The sequence below is a fragment of the Colletotrichum paranaense genome (assembly GCF_030867605.1).
Source record: "Colletotrichum paranaense strain IMI 384185 chromosome Unknown Scaffold_1.1, whole genome shotgun sequence".
Classification (NCBI taxonomy): domain Eukaryota; kingdom Fungi; phylum Ascomycota; class Sordariomycetes; order Glomerellales; family Glomerellaceae; genus Colletotrichum; species Colletotrichum paranaense.
The window spans coordinates 1,261,856-1,278,996 of record NW_026848959.1 but is presented as its reverse complement, the minus strand read 5'-3'; the positions used below and the strand labels follow the sequence as shown (position 1 = coordinate 1,278,996).

The following is a 17,141-nucleotide window of genomic DNA, read 5'->3' as shown; positions in this document are numbered from 1 at the left end:
AATGTTGGTTGACGTTCATGCATGTTCATGTTCGATGTTCTTAGGCATCAACAATCCGAGCCACGGTTAACTGCCCAATTAGGGGTTGCGGCAGATCACTGCACATCATGTAAGGAAGCACCCTGAACACAGTGTTACAAGATTCGGGAAGCCCTGTCTCTTCTTCAGAAAAGATCAAGGGCTGTTTGAATCCAGATAACTTGATTCGTCGATCGAAGCAGCCTCGGGAACCTGGCATCCATGGGGATACCCGAGCAAGGAATCGACACCAGAAACCTGTTCTGCGTCAACAACTGGCCTGATTTCTTCCCACGGTCCGTTCCCGACGCACTTTTCTGCTACTTTACTTGTGTATTCATCCAAGCGTTTTCTGATCCAACTCGTTGGTAATTGGACCTCGTATCCGCCGAGCTACCTGAACACTGCCTTAAGGTATTGTGAAGCAACATTTCTAGAGTCCAGAGGGGCCATGAGCTCTTCGAAACGAGAGGCATTTCACCCGGCTTGACTGTCATGTGATACGAATCTTTTCGTCGGCATTTCTCCCCCCAAATCTTGAACAAAAACCCTCATCGACGCAGGCTGCAGAAAATTTGTGAACAATCGTCCCGGGATCGCCAGTATGAGATCACTGCTTACTTGGGCTCACAGCTTGCAGCAAGCTCCACAAGACTCACGGTGTGCCATACTGTCCGTAGAACAAGATACAGTCAGGGGTCAAATTGAGTTCAATGGGAATGCCGAATTAGACGACTCAAGTGGTGATCTTCCGAAGGTGGTCACTTGGAGGGGACAGGAAGCTTTCACACATTTTGCTAGCATATGAAGATGAATCTCAGAGTGAATTACATCTGGAAGCAGTGTATTGCAGCCGCTCATGAAGGCAAAAAACAATCCAGTGAGTCTTCGTGAAAACCTGATGAGTCCTCGGTCGGTCCACTTTCGTGGGGCTCACCCAGTGTCTTGAGTTGCTGATCATCCCCGTTTTGTTGATATGCAAATACGACCAGATAGATGCCTTGAGCCAGCGGATTTCGTGGGGTCCGTTGGCCACCTTACCGTGTATTCATTGCGAGTGAGTCTTGCTTCGAGGCACGATTCAGTGGTTCGTTACCCCTGGAGACCTTGCCTTCACACTAGACAGTCTCGATTGCTTTAGAAATTATGAGCAATGCCATCTTTCGGCCACCAATGATCCATCGGAATCTCTGCTCATGCTCCTTCAGGAAACTGCTTGTCAAACATGACTCCGACGAACACCATCAAAACCGCAGCATATGCAAGAGTAGACGCGAAGACTTGATCCAGTTGATCAACACACCCGACAATGAGAAATCCAAAAGCAAAAGTAAACGCCGTAGCAACTCCGAGGTTAAGATACAAGTCTCGTTGAAGTACTAGCAGCCACATAGGGCCGACAAGGAAAGCCCCTCCAACCACTGCGCCCATAATCTTCCACCAAAGTTGCGACGAAGCACTGCCTTAGCCGATGCGTTCCTTGTCCCGCCAAGAGGCTCGGGGTTCTCTTCACTGCTCCAGGGCCCAGTCGGCAGAGCATGGAGCTTCATGGACTCGTACGTCATTCGCGGCGGATCGGCGAAGGCTCTAGCTCCTACTCTGTTCTTCCGCATCACCTTGTCGAGAACGTAGCTATCTTGGTAGCGCTCACTCGACGCGACGAAGAAGTCGAATGGTTGCTGAGAGACTTTTGTCATGTACTCATAGTCTTGTACAGCTTGAGCTTCTATTTGTTAGTAATGTACCGAAGTCCACGCCCCTGATCTGATGAAGGCCGAACGCGGGATGGATGGAGCGCTTTCTCTTGACTGCTTACTGTATTCTCTAGGCAGACCTGCTAGGAGTTTGCCATCTTTTGCGATGGCTTCTGGTCCCATTGCATTACCCCGGACTTGCATCTCGACTGCCTTATCAACGAGGCCGACTTGCAGAGCTCGTAGATGCATGCGCTGCATCTCGGCAATATTGACGCGGTACCCCCAATCACCCATTTGCAATTTGTTGAGCAGACGGTAAATGGTATGCAAGACAGGCGGCTTCCTAGACACCAGCCTTACGAAATTCTTTGCGTGGAGTTTGGTAGCAATGTCCCATGCAAATTCGCTGTTAAGCTCAGTCTCGTCCATGTCGTCTCTTGAGAGCCGCGGAGCATTAATGGGACTATCGGGCATCTTCTCAGACGGCTCATGTGTTTTTTGCGCGGTTTCTAAGATAGTGTTGATTGCGTCTTGGATCTCTTTGGCCTCTTCGTTCTGCGAGATTGGCGAATTGCCCTGGGCTATCGGTGGCTGCATGATCGCTCGACTCTGGAGGAAGCCTGCTAGACCCCTATGCTGTTTTGGCAAAGAATCCCTCCTGGAACCTCAAGGCTACATGTAGTGATCGCACGAAGCCTTTCAAAGATAGAGTTGAGCTTGCAGGAACTTGACGTGACAACAACGAACAACTCAAAGGGAGGGGTGGGGGGGGCTCCAAACGATGAAAGAACTAGCAAGCTGCTTCTTAGTCTCAACTTTCAGAAAAGTGCTTGTTTACTTCCACATTGCCACAAACCTCGCCCTCATGGAGTATAGGTCAAGGTTTGAGGATCCCTTGTGGTTTAAGGAGACGTCGCTCGCAGCGGGTGTGTACTTTAGCTCTTGAAGCTGAGATGCCCGTAGGATCTTCGTGGTGACACCGGTGTTGGTACAGCGCCACAAAACGCCATGGCGAGGACTAACTGCCGTAGTGTTGAATCTAGCCTCTGATCATCCAAAACGCGTGCCTCAGATGTTTGCACGGCTGGAGAAAAACCTACACCATTCACTGTGAGTGCAGCAAACGCCATGCCAAACCATTCAGAAACTGAGTTTGCATTCCGGCAGTAGGCATGCATTGGTGTCAGTGCAAGATAATACTACGTGCCTCGATCACAACATTAAACAGGATCCTGGGTGACCTCGAAGCTCAGGATAGGGCGGTTTTGTGTTAATGAGAACTGGCATAAAAGCGATTTAGTAGGAAAAAGGGAGCATCCCGCGCCTCTGATAGGCACATGGATTCAAAAGCTAGCAGAGACCAGCAACGCCGGTTTGAAACTTCCAACGCAATGATCGCCCACTATCAAGTCAAGCTGAGTCTTAGTGTGGTGTTTTGCTTTTGCCACGTTCCTAAATCCTCAGTTGTAGCTCATGAAATTGTCGCCTCGCCCATAGACTGTCATTTGCCGCGGCGGCTGAAGCACTTTAATTGAACATGCTCCGCCGCCTTGAAAGTCAAGGGTCTGATGTGATTTACCGCGGGTCCCTTCTCGTTCTGTCAGGACATCATCTCCACCTCAGTTATCAAACGATCTTCAGTGTTTGATGATTCCCATAGGGCTCTGTGTTACATGACCCTTGAAGCCTGAACAGAAATCATCCGCATCGCAACTTGTCCTAGTAGGTTGGTATTGACAGCTGTCAATGACTGGGGTTGTGGTGAACAACCAAAGCTTTCAAAGCTAATTCTCACCCAGGCCGAAGAAAAATGGGATTCCTCGAATCGAGATGGTCTCCAGTCAAAGTAGTGTTTGAGAGCCACAAGTCGCCCGGCAAAGGCGGGAAATTCCTCCTCAGCTACGATTCAGAAAGACACTGCGAATCTCAAGTCAGGTTTCTTAATGGCCATAAAAGCGTCATAGCGAAGGCAGCGGAGAGGTTGATGGGAGATCGGACAGTCTGGCAGATTACCATTGACGGCCTCCAAGTACAAGAAATCCAATCGCCGACCTCTGTTGACGGCGTAACGGAATATCGTCTTACTGTCCCAAATTCAGATGCAGCGCGTAGAGCAAAGCAGTGCCTGGGGCTTCCAGATACGAGGGTAGAATGCAGCGAAGACTCGGTCCGGTGGCCGGTCATCGTTAAGTCTACCTTTACGGAAGTGGAATTGGATAGACTTGCATTCTCGGATGTTGAACGGGCCCAAGTTTCGGTAGTCATGGGGCCGAGAAAACCGAGACCTGTGCCCAAACCAGACTCTCGTATCGACGAAGAGAGTAACAGGGCTCTGCCTGAAGCTTCCGTTCTTGGACCAACTGTGTCTGTAGAAGAATCCGACAAGCCAAAGAAAACAGGAGCGGCTAGAGCTTTCTTGAAACGTTTTGGCTTTTAATCCATATAGAGGGTTAGGACCCAGACATTAGTTCCTATCGTTGGAATATTCCCATGGAACAAGTACTTATACCATTAATTCCAAATTGCGTGTTAAACTGAACAGGATTGGGATCATTGAAGAAAGGCGTCTGAAGCAAAAAGGATCTGGTAGGTATCGATCGTACTGCGTGACATATCCCATCAAGACAAACGTGCACTAGCAAAGCTGTATGTGCACTAGCAAAGCTGTATGTGCACTAGCAAAGCTGTATGTGCACTAGCAAAGCTGTATCTATGTGATGTAACGCGCCCTTGGGATTCTTACGTGCTGGATTGAGCGACGGCTTCTTTGGAGTATCGACGCGGAGGGTCGGGACCGGGGCAAGATACGCCGGAGGAAGCGTCGAAGCACACCCCGCTTCCCCTTGCAATGAAGGGCGAATTTCCCGTCACTTTGCTGTTCCTGGAGATAGGCCACAGATGGGACAAAAGATCTAGCTCGCAACGTGGGACAAGGTAGTAATATCTGACCAGAACCAAGAGGCGATTTATCGACTCGACAGCGTATCATAACCTCTGTGACTCCATGTGGTAATATTTACTCATAAATAGGCTAGAAAGCTTTCTTCGGACTGAGATACAGGATAGTGCTCTTTATTGGTATGGGTGATGTGGAGGTAAAGCACCACAATGAGAGTCAAACCACGAATCCTAGGTAAGTTTCCTGTCAGTAATTACCTTAGCCTGGAATGTTCGGGCTCTAAGCAAACCGCAGTCATGAAGGGGCTTTGAAGGATCAAGACCGAGTCATTGCCAACAATTGCAACATCGCTTACCTCGAGTTCCCCATGGGGAATGCCTCTGAACTATCCGCGCCCGAGTAGTGCGGCATGCCGAATGATCCGACTTCTACTTACTTAGTAGGCACTGGAGCGGGTCGTCAAGCTCCTCACTCTAACTTGACTTGGACATATCTATGTCGAAGGATCATCGCTTATTGGTAGCTGCATACGAAGACTCGTGTTCTAGGCTTCTGTTTAAGGAAGCGCACAAATCAAGATGTCCGATCCTGTCTCCTAACTTATACAAGTAGTTGTCAGACTGAGCCGTATGCGGGGAATTTGACAAGGGCGACTAAGTAGGTGGTATTAGAATCCTTCATCTGCTGTGGCGCGAAGTCTATCATCGCTTGTCAGTCGGTGATCTTGGGACTTTCCAAGGTCCAAGAAGGATTCAAACGCGTAGCCGCGAGTAACTCGTTGATCCTCGAGAAGCCAAGAAACCGAATGCCATTCGCGGAATTTTTTGACAGAAGTTGAATTCGGATTGAACAGGACAGCGTGGTTGGTGCGCCTGGCTTTCATTAACATCGAAGGAAGGAAGTCTAGATGTCGATGGCAGGTGGAATATAACCCAGAAGGCCTAGAAGCATAAAGCACAATTAAAACAGCGAAAAAAAAACTATAAATGTTCACTTTTCCCATGCTTCAACTGCTTTTATCTCTCGTATCTAAAAAGCCAGTCAATCGATCTTCTAATCACCTTGTCCAACTTCGGTCTGTGAGTATCGAAGCGTCTCAAACTCAGCCTCTGGAGTGTAAGACTAACGAGACCAGCACAAACATTTGCACACTCTACTTCTCAACCAATTCGTCCACAATGAAGTTCACCGCATTCATCATCACTGCTCTGGCAGCTGCTTGTGTCTCGGCCACCCCAATCGCCGAAGCCGAAGCTCCTGCGTTGACCTTCAGAGGTGAACAGTTGGAGGCTCGCGCGTATTGGTGCACTGCTTGCAAGAACGGAAAGCAAACCTGCTGCACCGCCACCCAGTGCAGCTCTGGCTACCCGTGCTAAGCAATGAGATTAGAACGACACCAGCCGAATCTATGTCGAATGGGACAAGCTTGACGGCTCTGTGTGCCACTGTATGACACCAAGTGGGCAAATTTATGGCCGTTCTACCATCTTGCGCAATGGGCGGAATGGCTTGAGACGGAATCGCATAGCTTTCATGGGTCTCATAGGCGGTCATCGAAATATTTAGTTGAATCCACTTGCTAAGGACGGTGACCTACTTTATCATCGAACTTGTTCTGTAATCTTGGTTTTTTCAATGTGTGTCTTCTTACTTCTTGTAAGTGTGGGTCAATGCGATTAGTGCTCGACACCTCATTTCAAAGCAGAGCCATGGTCTGCACTCCTGTTGGGCTCTGCCCTAGCCGATTCGCACTCTCATTACTCCCGCAAAGTTGCTTCACAACCACTCCATTTCTAGGCAAGTACTTGTTGTGCCTTGAGGCTTTTAGTGAAGTACTGGAACTATCTCTAGTTGATCTCTTGGAGATACGGGCGTAGCTCCCGAAATCGCAGCGGATCTATCGAAGTTATCAGCTATCCGAGTTCCGCTGACAAGTTGCTGACCACGTTTGCAGTGGGTTCAATACTATCCCCAATCCCCGTTCCCTCCGATCATCAAGCGGGCACTCAGGGGGAAAAGAGTTGTTTAGCAGCATCCGATTGCTGATCGACAGGTCCAGGTGGAGGGCGCGGCAGGGAGTTGACTCGCAAACCCATAGCAGAGACGTTTAACCCCTCCAACTCACCAATGACGCCCATCTCTCAACTGGAGAACTGCCGATGTCAACGTTGAATAGTGTGGGGTTCTGCCCACCAATTTCCGATGAAAGGCGAACCGTGCAACGTCTTGTTTCCTGTTCGGGCAGTGCAGAGTCGCGATGTTAGTGGACCATCGGTCCATTGAAGGATGTCATTCAGGAGTCGGGATTGCTAGGATGTCGAAAAATTGCGAAGAAGCCCCCCGACTTCCGGAGGACTTCCGTGATATAATTCTTAAGTCTCTCCTGATGCTGTTGAAGGAACAGTTGCCAAGCCACTTTCGTCAACTCCAGTCTGTCGCTACAGTCACAGAGAGTCGCCTCCGTCATGATGTGCAACGCAAAGTTCGTGGCTACCTTTGCCGGCCTCCTCGCCTCCGCGAGCGCAGGTCCCAGCGTGCAACTTGAAAACGGTCTCACGGTCCAGGGCCGGATCGCCCCCGATGCCTCCAACGTCGCCGAGTTCCTTGGCATCCCCTACGCCGCGCCGCCTCTCGACGATTTGCGCTGGGAACCCCCTCAGCCCTATGTTGCTCCCCAGTCAAGTACTCCTTTCGCCAATGGAACCGTCCTCAACGCCACGGCGTTACCGCCCTCGTGCTGGCAGTACATCTCCATCCACCCTGCCATCCAGCGTGTGGATGTGCCTGAGTTCATGATCGGCGATGCCGGCATGGACGAGGACTGCCTCACTGCTAGCGTGTGGGCCCCTGCCGGCGCCGTTCCCGCTACCGGCGAGCAGCAGGCTTCCGGAGAGGGACTTCCGGTCATCATTTGGTTCTACGGCGGCGGCTTCGAGACGGGCGGCACCGATGTTCCCTACCAAATGCCTCAGAACTGGATCCAGCGCTCGCAGTCGCACATCTTCGTTACCTTCAACTACCGCATGAAGCTCTTCGGTTTCCCCAACTCTGCCGCGCTGAAGGAGCAGAACCTCGGACTGATGGACCAGCGCTTCGCTGTCGAGTGGATCCGCGACAACATCGCACAGTTTGGTGGTGACCCTGAGCGCATGACTATTTGGGGCCACTCCGCCGGTTCCATCGCCGTCGACTACTACAGCTTCGCGTACGCCGAGGACCCTATCGTCAGGGGCCTCATCATGGACTCCGGCACGGCTCACCTGGACCAGCTGATGAACCACGACGAGTCCCACTCAAATTTCACGTTCGTCGCACAGCAGCTTGGTTGCGGCAACTCAACAACCGCCGAGGCTGAGTTGGCATGCATGCGCAAGATTCCTGCAGAGAAGCTTGAGAACTTTGTGGCCACTTACAAGGACTCCGAGGTTACGCCTACCATTGGCTTCTCTCCCCAAGTTGATAACAAGATTGTCTTTGCCAACTACACCGAGAAGGCTGCTCTTGGCGAGCTGTCCGATCTTGTAAGTTGACTCCTTGAAGATGTTCTTAGCGAGAATGATTTGCTCACAACTCACAGCCCGCAATCATCGGATTCAACGCCGCAGAGGGCCTCTTCCTTGCCCCTTACGATGCGGAGAACGGCCCCGACCCCGCCGTCGCTGATGCCTTGTCCTACCAGTTCTTCTGGTGCCCTGCCACCAAGACCACTAAGTGAGCCTTCCTCTTCTCTGCCGCAAGTAGCCCGATTCTAACTGAAGAAACCTAGTGAGCGTCTGGCCGCGGGAAGGACCACATACCGCTACTACTACTCTGCCGTGTTCAACAACACCTCGCCCCGCCCGTGGATGGGTGCTTACCATGGCAGCGAGCTTCCTATGATCTTTGGCACACACGCGGACTTCCGTGGTAACTCCACCGCGTTCGAGTATGAGCTGAGCCACGTTATGATGGATGCGTATGCCGCATTTGTGAAGGACTCGACTGCGGGTCTGGACGCTATCGGATGGCCTGTCTACACGGCTGAGGAGCGTCTTGTTCGTAGCTACGGCCAGAACAACAATGTCACCGTCGGCAAGCGCACGCTGTCTGATATTGAGACAGAGTGTGCGAGCCAGGGGCTTTTGTAGATGTGTATGGTATTTTAATATTCGGTCCATATTATATTCCATCAACAAAACTTGTAAATCACTTTTCACGAGACTTGTAAATTCAATATGAACTCGAGGTAAATTTGAATTATGTGCGAAATGATTAGGCGCATTTTGTTATTGCCCCGCGATTAGCTTCCAACTTCCAAGCAATCGAGTAAGTAGTCCTAAGTTGTTTGGATTTGCATCTATCTTCCCGCAACATTCCATGTCCTGACGATACTTAGTAATACCTGTTTGCCATTGACCGCTGCGACCTGAGCCCTTGGAAGTTTTGCCAAATTCAACTTGAACACAGCGACTGGTTGGCTCAGAATGTAAATTGTTTTCTGGACTTCAGAGTTGCAGACAAAACTTCTAGTCTTGAGCTAGAGGATAGGCTAAAAGCTTGAAAACAGTAAGGCCCTTTGCTCATGAATCCGAAGCAAAGTAACATCACGAGGCATGAATGCACAACGCATTCACCCACATATTGTAGCCACTTCAATCTTCTCCTCCAACTTTACTTTCAAATCTTTTCACATTTTTGACCAAGACAATGGTAATGATGCCCAGACAAATGCTGAGTTGCGGAAAGAAGTTTAAAAGCCAACGACAAGTGAAAATCAAAGAGCCTGGGTAACGTGATTTATTGAATTCGTTACATCTCACATACGCAAATTCTCCTTTTCAATTAGTGAACAGTTCTCATCATGCTCCATGAGTTGGATCATATCCATCTGTGAACTCAGACACCTTGGTCTGCTTGACCTTTCGTCTGAAGTGATTAGTGTTTTGCTTTTCGTGACTCGTCCCATTCATTACAATTCTATCGTCTCAACTTCTTCATCGTAAGTTGTAGTCCGTCCAGCCGTCCCAACTCTTTCACAACAACTTTGGATAGCTCCAGCCGTCTGAACATTCCATTTCTTTCTAAGGTTTGGGATATGGTGCCTTCCACCGTTCGTCCAGTCTACTCAGATTCGGATTGCTCCCGCCCTGACTATCTCCTGCGGCTTGCACAGCTCCCGGCAGCTGTGTCTACTGTGCCTTGTATGGTGCCCGCTGTTCTATTCAACTGCGGCTTCGAAGTCATCATGATTCCTGAGGACAACCCGTCATGCTTAGTCGACAATCATGATCTGTCTACCATTGTGATTAGTCGTCGAGGGCTTTTCTTTTGTTTACCTCTCTCTTTCTCGTCGCATCGCCCACTTTCCAGAAAACTGTTCTTTTCCTCAGCCGCGATTTTGGTCAGAATTCAATCAAACATCAAGTACGCCATCGCGCATTATCATCGAAAGAAGCTTCAGCATTCCTCTTCATCGTGAGTTTTTCATTTTCTATCTTCTATTTTATTTCCCGAGAGATGTATCATTGTCGAAGAGCAGGATTACTGACCGCGCGGAATAATTCAGCTTCTCTATCCTCATCTTCGAGCGAATAGTCAACAATTCAACGAGTTCTTTCCATCGCCATCCTCATCAGTCGTAGCTACATGCAGCTATTCTCATCATCGGACAGCATCGTCATCTACCCTGCTCGCCGGATTGTCGATATCAGCATCCCGAGCCATCACGCCGCCACTTTTATCAGTGGTTGAACTCTTCCGCCAGTATCCTAAACACTTCAGCTTCATCTTCATCAAGCAGAACCATATCCTGTGAGTCTCCATCCCTGGACGATCGCCACGAATATTCTTTTCGTAAAGCCGTGCGATACTAATCTTCTGCGTAGCCAGATACAATGGAGAGCAACATGCAGCAGCAGCAGTCCGCTAGCCAGGCTTCTGGTAGCAACGCCTCTGGCGACAACATGAGCGCCCATGGTCATGACGCCCAGCAGATCCAGCAGCATCAGGCCGAGATCAATGCTCCTGATGGCCCCGCTGCTGACAGCCCTGGTCATAACAGCAACATGAATCTTCACGATGATGAAATCCAGCAGGCCCAGCAGCAGCAGGTCCAGCAGCACCATGTGCTTGTCCCCAACTATCACCACGGCATGGTCCCGTAAGCACCCATCTCTCAACACTAACATATGATAATGCTAATCACCTTATGCTCAGGATTGCTCACGACCCCACTGCCCAGAATCAGCACCAGCTCGCGCTTCAGGTCCACGGCCAGGCTTTCGGCCAGAATAATCAAGCCCATCAGCAGATGCCCAACCCTGTCGGTGCCGGAAACCCTGCTGCCAGTTCGCAGAACGCCATCATGGCTGCTCATGGTACTCAGTCCCTGGCCTTCGGCCACGCTCTTCATGCCCAGCAGCAGGTGTACACCGCTATCGGTGCCGCAATGGCGGCTTCCAACCACAACGCCAACATGGCTGCTCAGCCTCATCAACAGCAGATTCCCAACGCTGTCGGTGCCGGAAACCATGCCCCCAACATCCATAATGCCATCATGGGTGCTCAAGCTCCCCAGCCAAGCCTCCCTGGAGCCGCCAACCCGATGCACTGTTCTAAGTGCCGCAAGAATGGCAATGTGGCGTGGAATACCCGCTTGCAGGACCCAGATGCACAGTCGCGCGTCTTGAAGACGTTCGCCACGTGCAACCACTGCAAGTGGTCACCTCGCTTGCAGGACGAGCCGGCTATCAACTGGGTCATGCGCAATGCCCCCTGGCTGGCCAACGACGTTGGGGCGTACTGCCCTTGTTATGTGGGCAGCGCGGGTAATCATGCCCCTCACCCCATGTGCCTCACTCGCACCCGCACCCGCGCGGGTGCTCCCGCTCCGGCCGCCCTTCACGCCGCTGCTCCGGCCGCTGTGCTCGCTGCCGCCCCCGCCCCGCCCCCGGCCGCGCCTGCTGCTGCTCTCCTTGGAGTTCCGCCTGCGGGCTTCGTGCCCAACCCTGTGGCTCCCGTCGCCCTGATGCTTCCTGATGCCGGTGATACTGGCTATGACCGAGACGATGGAGATGCCGAGCTTTTCGTTATGCCAGGAGAGCACTAGAAGAGTGTGGCGTGCCTTTTAGTATTAGAAACCCTCCCCGAAAGGGGGGGTAATCAATAAGTACAATAGATAATCGAGAGTTCCTAAACATCACTTTCTTCTTTCTGTTCCTCTAGATCCAGTGATTCACACAACACAATGAGTTTCTTTCATAGTCTGGAAGTTTCTTGCCCATGATGCACATATTCGTGTGAGAATCCGTTGCTGCCAGTGAAACTCGGGGCTCAGCGGGATTCATGTCCAGCTTACTGCTCTATCACAACAGCTACCTCTATGGCCTATCTGTAGTTGGCGCCGCTCAGAATGACGTTGACGATGGCGACCCAGAGCTATTTGTGATGCAAGATGAACACTAAGGTAGGCCAGAAGTTGGCATCATGTTAGATTAGAAACCCTCCTCGCAAGGGGAGGGTAGTTAAATAATACAACAAGAAGATTTGAATGCTGCAGAACATCACTTAATTCACTTTGCTCTGTTCCTTGTAGTCCCAGTAGTTCACACAACACAATGAATTTCTTTTACACTTTAGGAGTTGACTATCCCTAACGCACGTATTCGTGTAAGAATCCGCTGCTGCTAGGTGAGACCGAGGCTCGGCCGTACTTACCTATCTCATGCTCACTGCTCTATTACTCAAGTTGCCCTTTTCGCTCCGATGCTCCCTGATGCCGGTGGCGCTCACTATGACCGCGATGATGGAAATCCCGAGCTTTTTGTTATGCCAGGAAAGCACTATGGAGGATGTGGTGTGCCTTTTCAGATCAGCTAGTCAATAAGTACAAGAGATTATTGAGAGCTCCTGAGCATCACTTTCCTCTATTCTCTAGATTCAGTAGTTCACACAACACCATGAGTATCGTTCACAATCAAGTTTCCTGCCCCTAATGCACGTATTCGTGTAGAATCCGTTGCTGCCAGTAAATGTTGAGGCTCAACGGCAGGTTATGGTCGTAACATCACGGCTCTAGTGGTTCCCATGACCCTGTGGCTTCAATCGAGGTGCTCTATGCAGACATGCGAGAACCACTCTCTTCGGAGCTCCACCTGCGGGCCTTGTCCCTAACCAGGTTGCCCATGTTGGCGCGATATAGACGATGGAAATAGACAGTTAATCATACCTTGGTATGAGGAGAGAGTTTATAGGATTTGTCGGAGACTAGCCTTCTGATGATTTGTTTAGCTCCCTCCAGGATCAGCAGCTCAAATGGGTCAAAGTGCTCTTTTCACAATGTGAGAGTAAACGACCCCTAATGCACGTATCCGTATGAGACTCGGTTGTGACCAGTGGACGTCGAGGTTCGGCCGAGGCAGGCCGAGGAGGAGAAGCAGAATTGGAGAAGACAGGGAGTTGATTCGCGCGGAACTCCACAGCAGCAATTGCAAGTTGTGACTGGTTGGGACCTTTGGGGGCGACGGCAAGAGGAGGTTTGGAGCCGAAAGTCAAGGCACATTCCCTGTCGACCTGGCAGATGCTTGCAGGAAGATGGTGTCTACTTTCTGGGGGAATCGGACGGTGGGAGTGTCCTCTTGATTCGAACGTGACCCGACCGCGTCGTTGGGAGTAGCCAGTGATGTTTTCGGAATCGGCATCTGCATTGTAGGCAGAGCCAAGCACGGCGTATACTAGGTGTCAAATGTCAGCATCGATCAAGCTTCTCGTAGGTCTCCGTCCATAGTGTCTTCTCATGCCGTGTCCAATGCCAATAATGAGCCAGGAGGCAACGGACAGGCCAGAGTGAGCCGAATAGCCTCGGGAGGAAGGCGTGGTCAAAGTCGGCTGTTTAACGCAGGTCGATGGAGAGTGGATGTCGTTGTTGGTCGTAAATTGTCCTCCTGAGGTTGCAGTGGTTGTTGTCGGGTGCAACCGGGGATGGCCCATGGGTACGTACTGCCCTGGGTGGCTCCGGAGCAACTGTGGAATTACCTAAGCCCGGCACGAGAAGAGAGGATACGTACCCAGACATTTAACCGTTCGCTCTGCACCTCGAATTTTGAGTCTTCTCGTGACTGCTGCTGCTCTCGACTTCCACACCAAACAGGACATGAATCCAGCATATTCAAGCTGACTTCCTACGTGGAGGTACACAACAGCTGCACATCGCCTGCTGCAACGGCAATGAACCAACAAACGAAAGCGAGGTGGTGGCATTGCAGATGAAGGGCGCAAAACTTGGGGAAACCCAGCACAAGAGGTGTGGGCTGGGCCTGGATGGGGAAGTGCTTCAGCGCATCCGTCTGCTAACTGAACCGGCCATCAAGGCCTAGACGGCTGCCCTACAGTGAACTCCAGCGACTCCTCAGCGGCCCCGGGCATCCAGTGCGGCCCATCACGCCACTAAAACCCCAGACTTACCCCACATCTCCTTCCTCGTCGGGTCCGCCGCGACCCACTTTATCCTCGCTAAGGGCGCGCTAGGCACATTGACTCTTCCGATCCCCCAGGCCACCCGCCGCCATCCCCAACCGTCAATTTCGTCCTTGGGAAAAGTTCCACCAATTGTCCTCCTCCAAGCCTCGGACGACATTTCCCTTCTAGCCTCTTGAAGTCAAGTTTGTCTCTTACGCTTCCTCTTTGCTTGGTGCCTCGATCCCAGACTGACCACTAACCAGAAGCCCCCCCAGATTCGACGGTCCGTCGTCCCTACTGCGCCGCCATCCTGCCTCCCCCATCCTGACTTTTTGTCAGTCACCACTAGTCACGAGTTCTCCCCCTTGTCTCCAGACTCGTTACGAAAGACTCCTCGAGGACGAGAAACCCGGACTCGTTTTGGCACCACATCGACCACGGCCCATCAGTAATCTGCCTCTCCCCGCCCCCGGCTGGCTTCCCTTGGCAACTCCCGCCGGCGTCTTGGATGTTTCGACCATTCACAGCTTGTCAACTCCCTCGTCTCTCTCCGCACTCTCTTCCCCATGGCTTCCTTCACCCACTCAACATCTTCCAAGACCGTCAATCCCGCCGCTAGCCACAAGGCCCCGATCGGCTCTCCACTTGAATGTGGGTTCTGCCTCGCACATGGCCAGCATTTCCCATGCCCGCCCAGACATCCAGTACCATGAGGAGAACATGGCTTGAGCGTGAACGGTATAGCCTACCCCGGCCGGCACGACGAAGGATCTCCAACACGGTTTGATTGGGGAATGGCCCATCCATAGAGGCTAAGCTTGGGGGAAACAAACTGCTTCTCCACGGGGTCGGCTCAGGCCAACCGTCCCATCCTCGTCCCAGTACCATGCATATTCTGCAGACTGCAACCATGGCATGAGACGAGAGGAAGCCGACTGTCTGGTACCACCTTGATCTCGCCTCGACGCGACTTTAAAACACTACAACTGCCCACCCCCAGTTCACCGTGCCTGGTCCTCCTGTCTCTTCTCGATACGACTCTGCTCCAGGAGCTTGCCCATCGTCAACAGCTTCAAGCAGCCCCAGAGCGTTCGCAGCCATGTCCAACGACATCACCCAAAAGACGACTTCCCAGCCACAAGACCCTATCCATGTCGAAAAGGGTCCCTCTCACATCACGCACCTCAATGATGTGAGCCTCGACGACAAGGGACTCAACAATGAGGCCCACGAGGGTACCAACATTGAACACAGCTTCGGTGTCTGGCAAGGTCTCAAGACCTACAAGCGCGCCGCCTTCTGGTCCATCCGTGAGTTGTCCCCCTAAAACGGGCCTTCTGCTTACAAGTAATCGTCTGACGCTTCTCCTCTTCGCCAGTCATCTCAACCACGGTCATTATGGAGGGTTACGATGTCACCTTGATCGGCTCCTTTTACGGTTATCCCGCGTTCCGCGAAAAGTACGGTGAATACCTCGACGAGGAAAACGGCTACCAGATCTCTTCGTCCTGGCAACAGAAGTTCAACGCCATCGGAGCTGTCGCAAACATCGTCGGTGCCATCCTGAACGGATACTTCACCCCAAAGTTCGGTCACCGCAAGGTTCTCATCGTTTCTCTCGTCTGGCTCGCCGCCTTCGTCTTTGTCGTTTTCTTCGCCCACAATATCGAGATGCAACTGGCTGGTCAAGTTCTCTGCAACATTCCCTGGGGTGTCTTTGCCACAACTGGCCCTGCGTACGCTGCCGAGGTCACGCCCCTTGCCATCCGTGGATACCTGACTTCCTACGTCAACCTGTGCTGGTGTATCGGTCAGTTCATCTCTGCCGGTATCCTCAAAGGACTCGTCGACGTCAAGGGCCAGTGGAGTTACAAGATCCCCTTTGCCGTGCAGTGGGTCTGGCCCATCCCCCTCATCATTGCCGCTTGGCTCGCTCCTGAGTCTCCCTGGCACCACGTTCGCCAAGGCAACCTCGATGCGGCGAAGAAGTCGCTCGCGCGCCTCTCGGAGCCTGAACACAACGTTGATCTCGATGCCACTGTGGCCATGATGGTCCATACGAACAAGCTCGAGATTGAGGAGCAAGCCGGTGCTTCTCTGTTTGACTGCTTCAAGGGAACCAACCTCCGACGTACCGAGATCGCTTGCATGGCATTCATGTCTCAAATTACCAACGGCGGCGCCCTCTGCTACTCCGGCTCCTTCTTCTTCCAGCAAACTGGAATCAGCGCCTCCGCTTCGTACGCCATCAGCTTGGGAGGTACCGGCATCGCTTTCCTCGGCACCTGTATCTCTTGGCTATACATCTACAAGTTTGGTCGTCGTACTATCTGGATTGTTGGATTCTCTCTTCTTGTGGCCTGCCTATGGATCATCGGATTTTTGTCTGTTGCCCCGAACCAGACTGGTGGCATCATCTGGGGACAGTCCATCCTTTGCGTCGTATGGCTCGGCTTCTACTCCATGTCCGTCGGTCCTATCGTTTACACCCTTGTCGCCGAAGTTGGCTCTACCCGTCTTCGCACCCAGACTGTCGTCTTGGCTCGCAGCACTTACTACGTCGGTAACATTATCTGCGGTGGTCTCATCCAGCCCAAAATGCTGGCACCTGGTGACTGGAACTTGAAGGGAAAGACCGTGAGTTACCATACCAATTCCAAGCAGCATCTATGCATGACTAACTTTGGCATATAGGCATTCTTCTGGGCTGTCCTTGCTACCCTTACCTGGGTCTGGGGTTACTTCCGCATGTTCGAGACCAAGGGCCGCACCTTTGGCGAGATGGATGTCATGTTCCAGAAGGGTGTCTCGGCTCGCCAGTCCGGCAAGTACCAGCTCACCTCGGAAGAGGTGTTCATTGCCGAGCAGCACCAGACTCTAAGCAGGAACCAGACGGAGAAGTTGTGATTTATGATCGAGTTTACAAGTTAGAGATACCAGAACATAATCCCTTTCGAGGGAGTAGTCATTTATAGCCATCAAGATCAGACGATGAAACTGCTAGCACGCATGCACCCGAGCTTGTCGAGTTCAAAGTCGGAGACATAATACCCAATACGAAGTATATTTCTTGCAGAGATGATCTTGTCTCT

At 51.7% G+C, this 17,141-nt stretch overlaps 5 protein-coding genes across 5 annotated transcripts; 4 read left to right on the top strand and 1 right to left on the bottom strand.

Moving 5' to 3' along the window:
• Positions 1-1,397: 1,397 nt before the first annotated feature.
• Positions 1,398-2,312, bottom strand: CPAR01_00445 (uncharacterized protein; the record flags this gene model as incomplete). Its single annotated transcript, XM_060484737.1, has 2 exons — positions 1,398-1,741; positions 1,835-2,312. 2 exons carry the CDS (start codon positions 2,310-2,312, stop codon positions 1,398-1,400), a joined length of 822 nt encoding a protein of 273 aa, XP_060355594.1.
• A 1,213-nt stretch (positions 2,313-3,525) lies between these two features.
• On the top strand, positions 3,526-4,152 carry CPAR01_00444 (uncharacterized protein; the record flags this gene model as incomplete). The annotated part of the gene is made up of 1 exon (XM_060484736.1): positions 3,526-4,152. One exon carries the CDS (start codon positions 3,526-3,528, stop codon positions 4,150-4,152), a length of 627 nt encoding a protein of 208 aa, XP_060355593.1.
• A 2,927-nt stretch (positions 4,153-7,079) lies between these two features.
• CPAR01_00443 (carboxylesterase) lies at positions 7,080-8,741 on the top strand (the record flags this gene model as incomplete). Its single annotated transcript, XM_060484735.1, has 3 exons — positions 7,080-8,135; positions 8,192-8,325; positions 8,381-8,741. 3 exons carry the CDS (start codon positions 7,080-7,082, stop codon positions 8,739-8,741), a joined length of 1,551 nt encoding a protein of 516 aa, XP_060355592.1.
• Positions 8,742-10,487: 1,746 nt separating this feature from the next.
• On the top strand, positions 10,488-11,701 carry CPAR01_00442 (uncharacterized protein; the record flags this gene model as incomplete). Its single annotated transcript, XM_060484734.1, has 2 exons — positions 10,488-10,753; positions 10,810-11,701. 2 exons carry the CDS (start codon positions 10,488-10,490, stop codon positions 11,699-11,701), a joined length of 1,158 nt encoding a protein of 385 aa, XP_060355591.1.
• Positions 11,702-15,148: 3,447 nt separating this feature from the next.
• Positions 15,149-16,956, top strand: CPAR01_00441 (sugar porter family MFS transporter; the record flags this gene model as incomplete). The annotated part of the gene is made up of 3 exons (XM_060484733.1): positions 15,149-15,359; positions 15,428-16,686; positions 16,744-16,956. 3 exons carry the CDS (start codon positions 15,149-15,151, stop codon positions 16,954-16,956), a joined length of 1,683 nt encoding a protein of 560 aa, XP_060355590.1.
• Between the last annotated feature and the right edge of the window lie 185 nt (positions 16,957-17,141).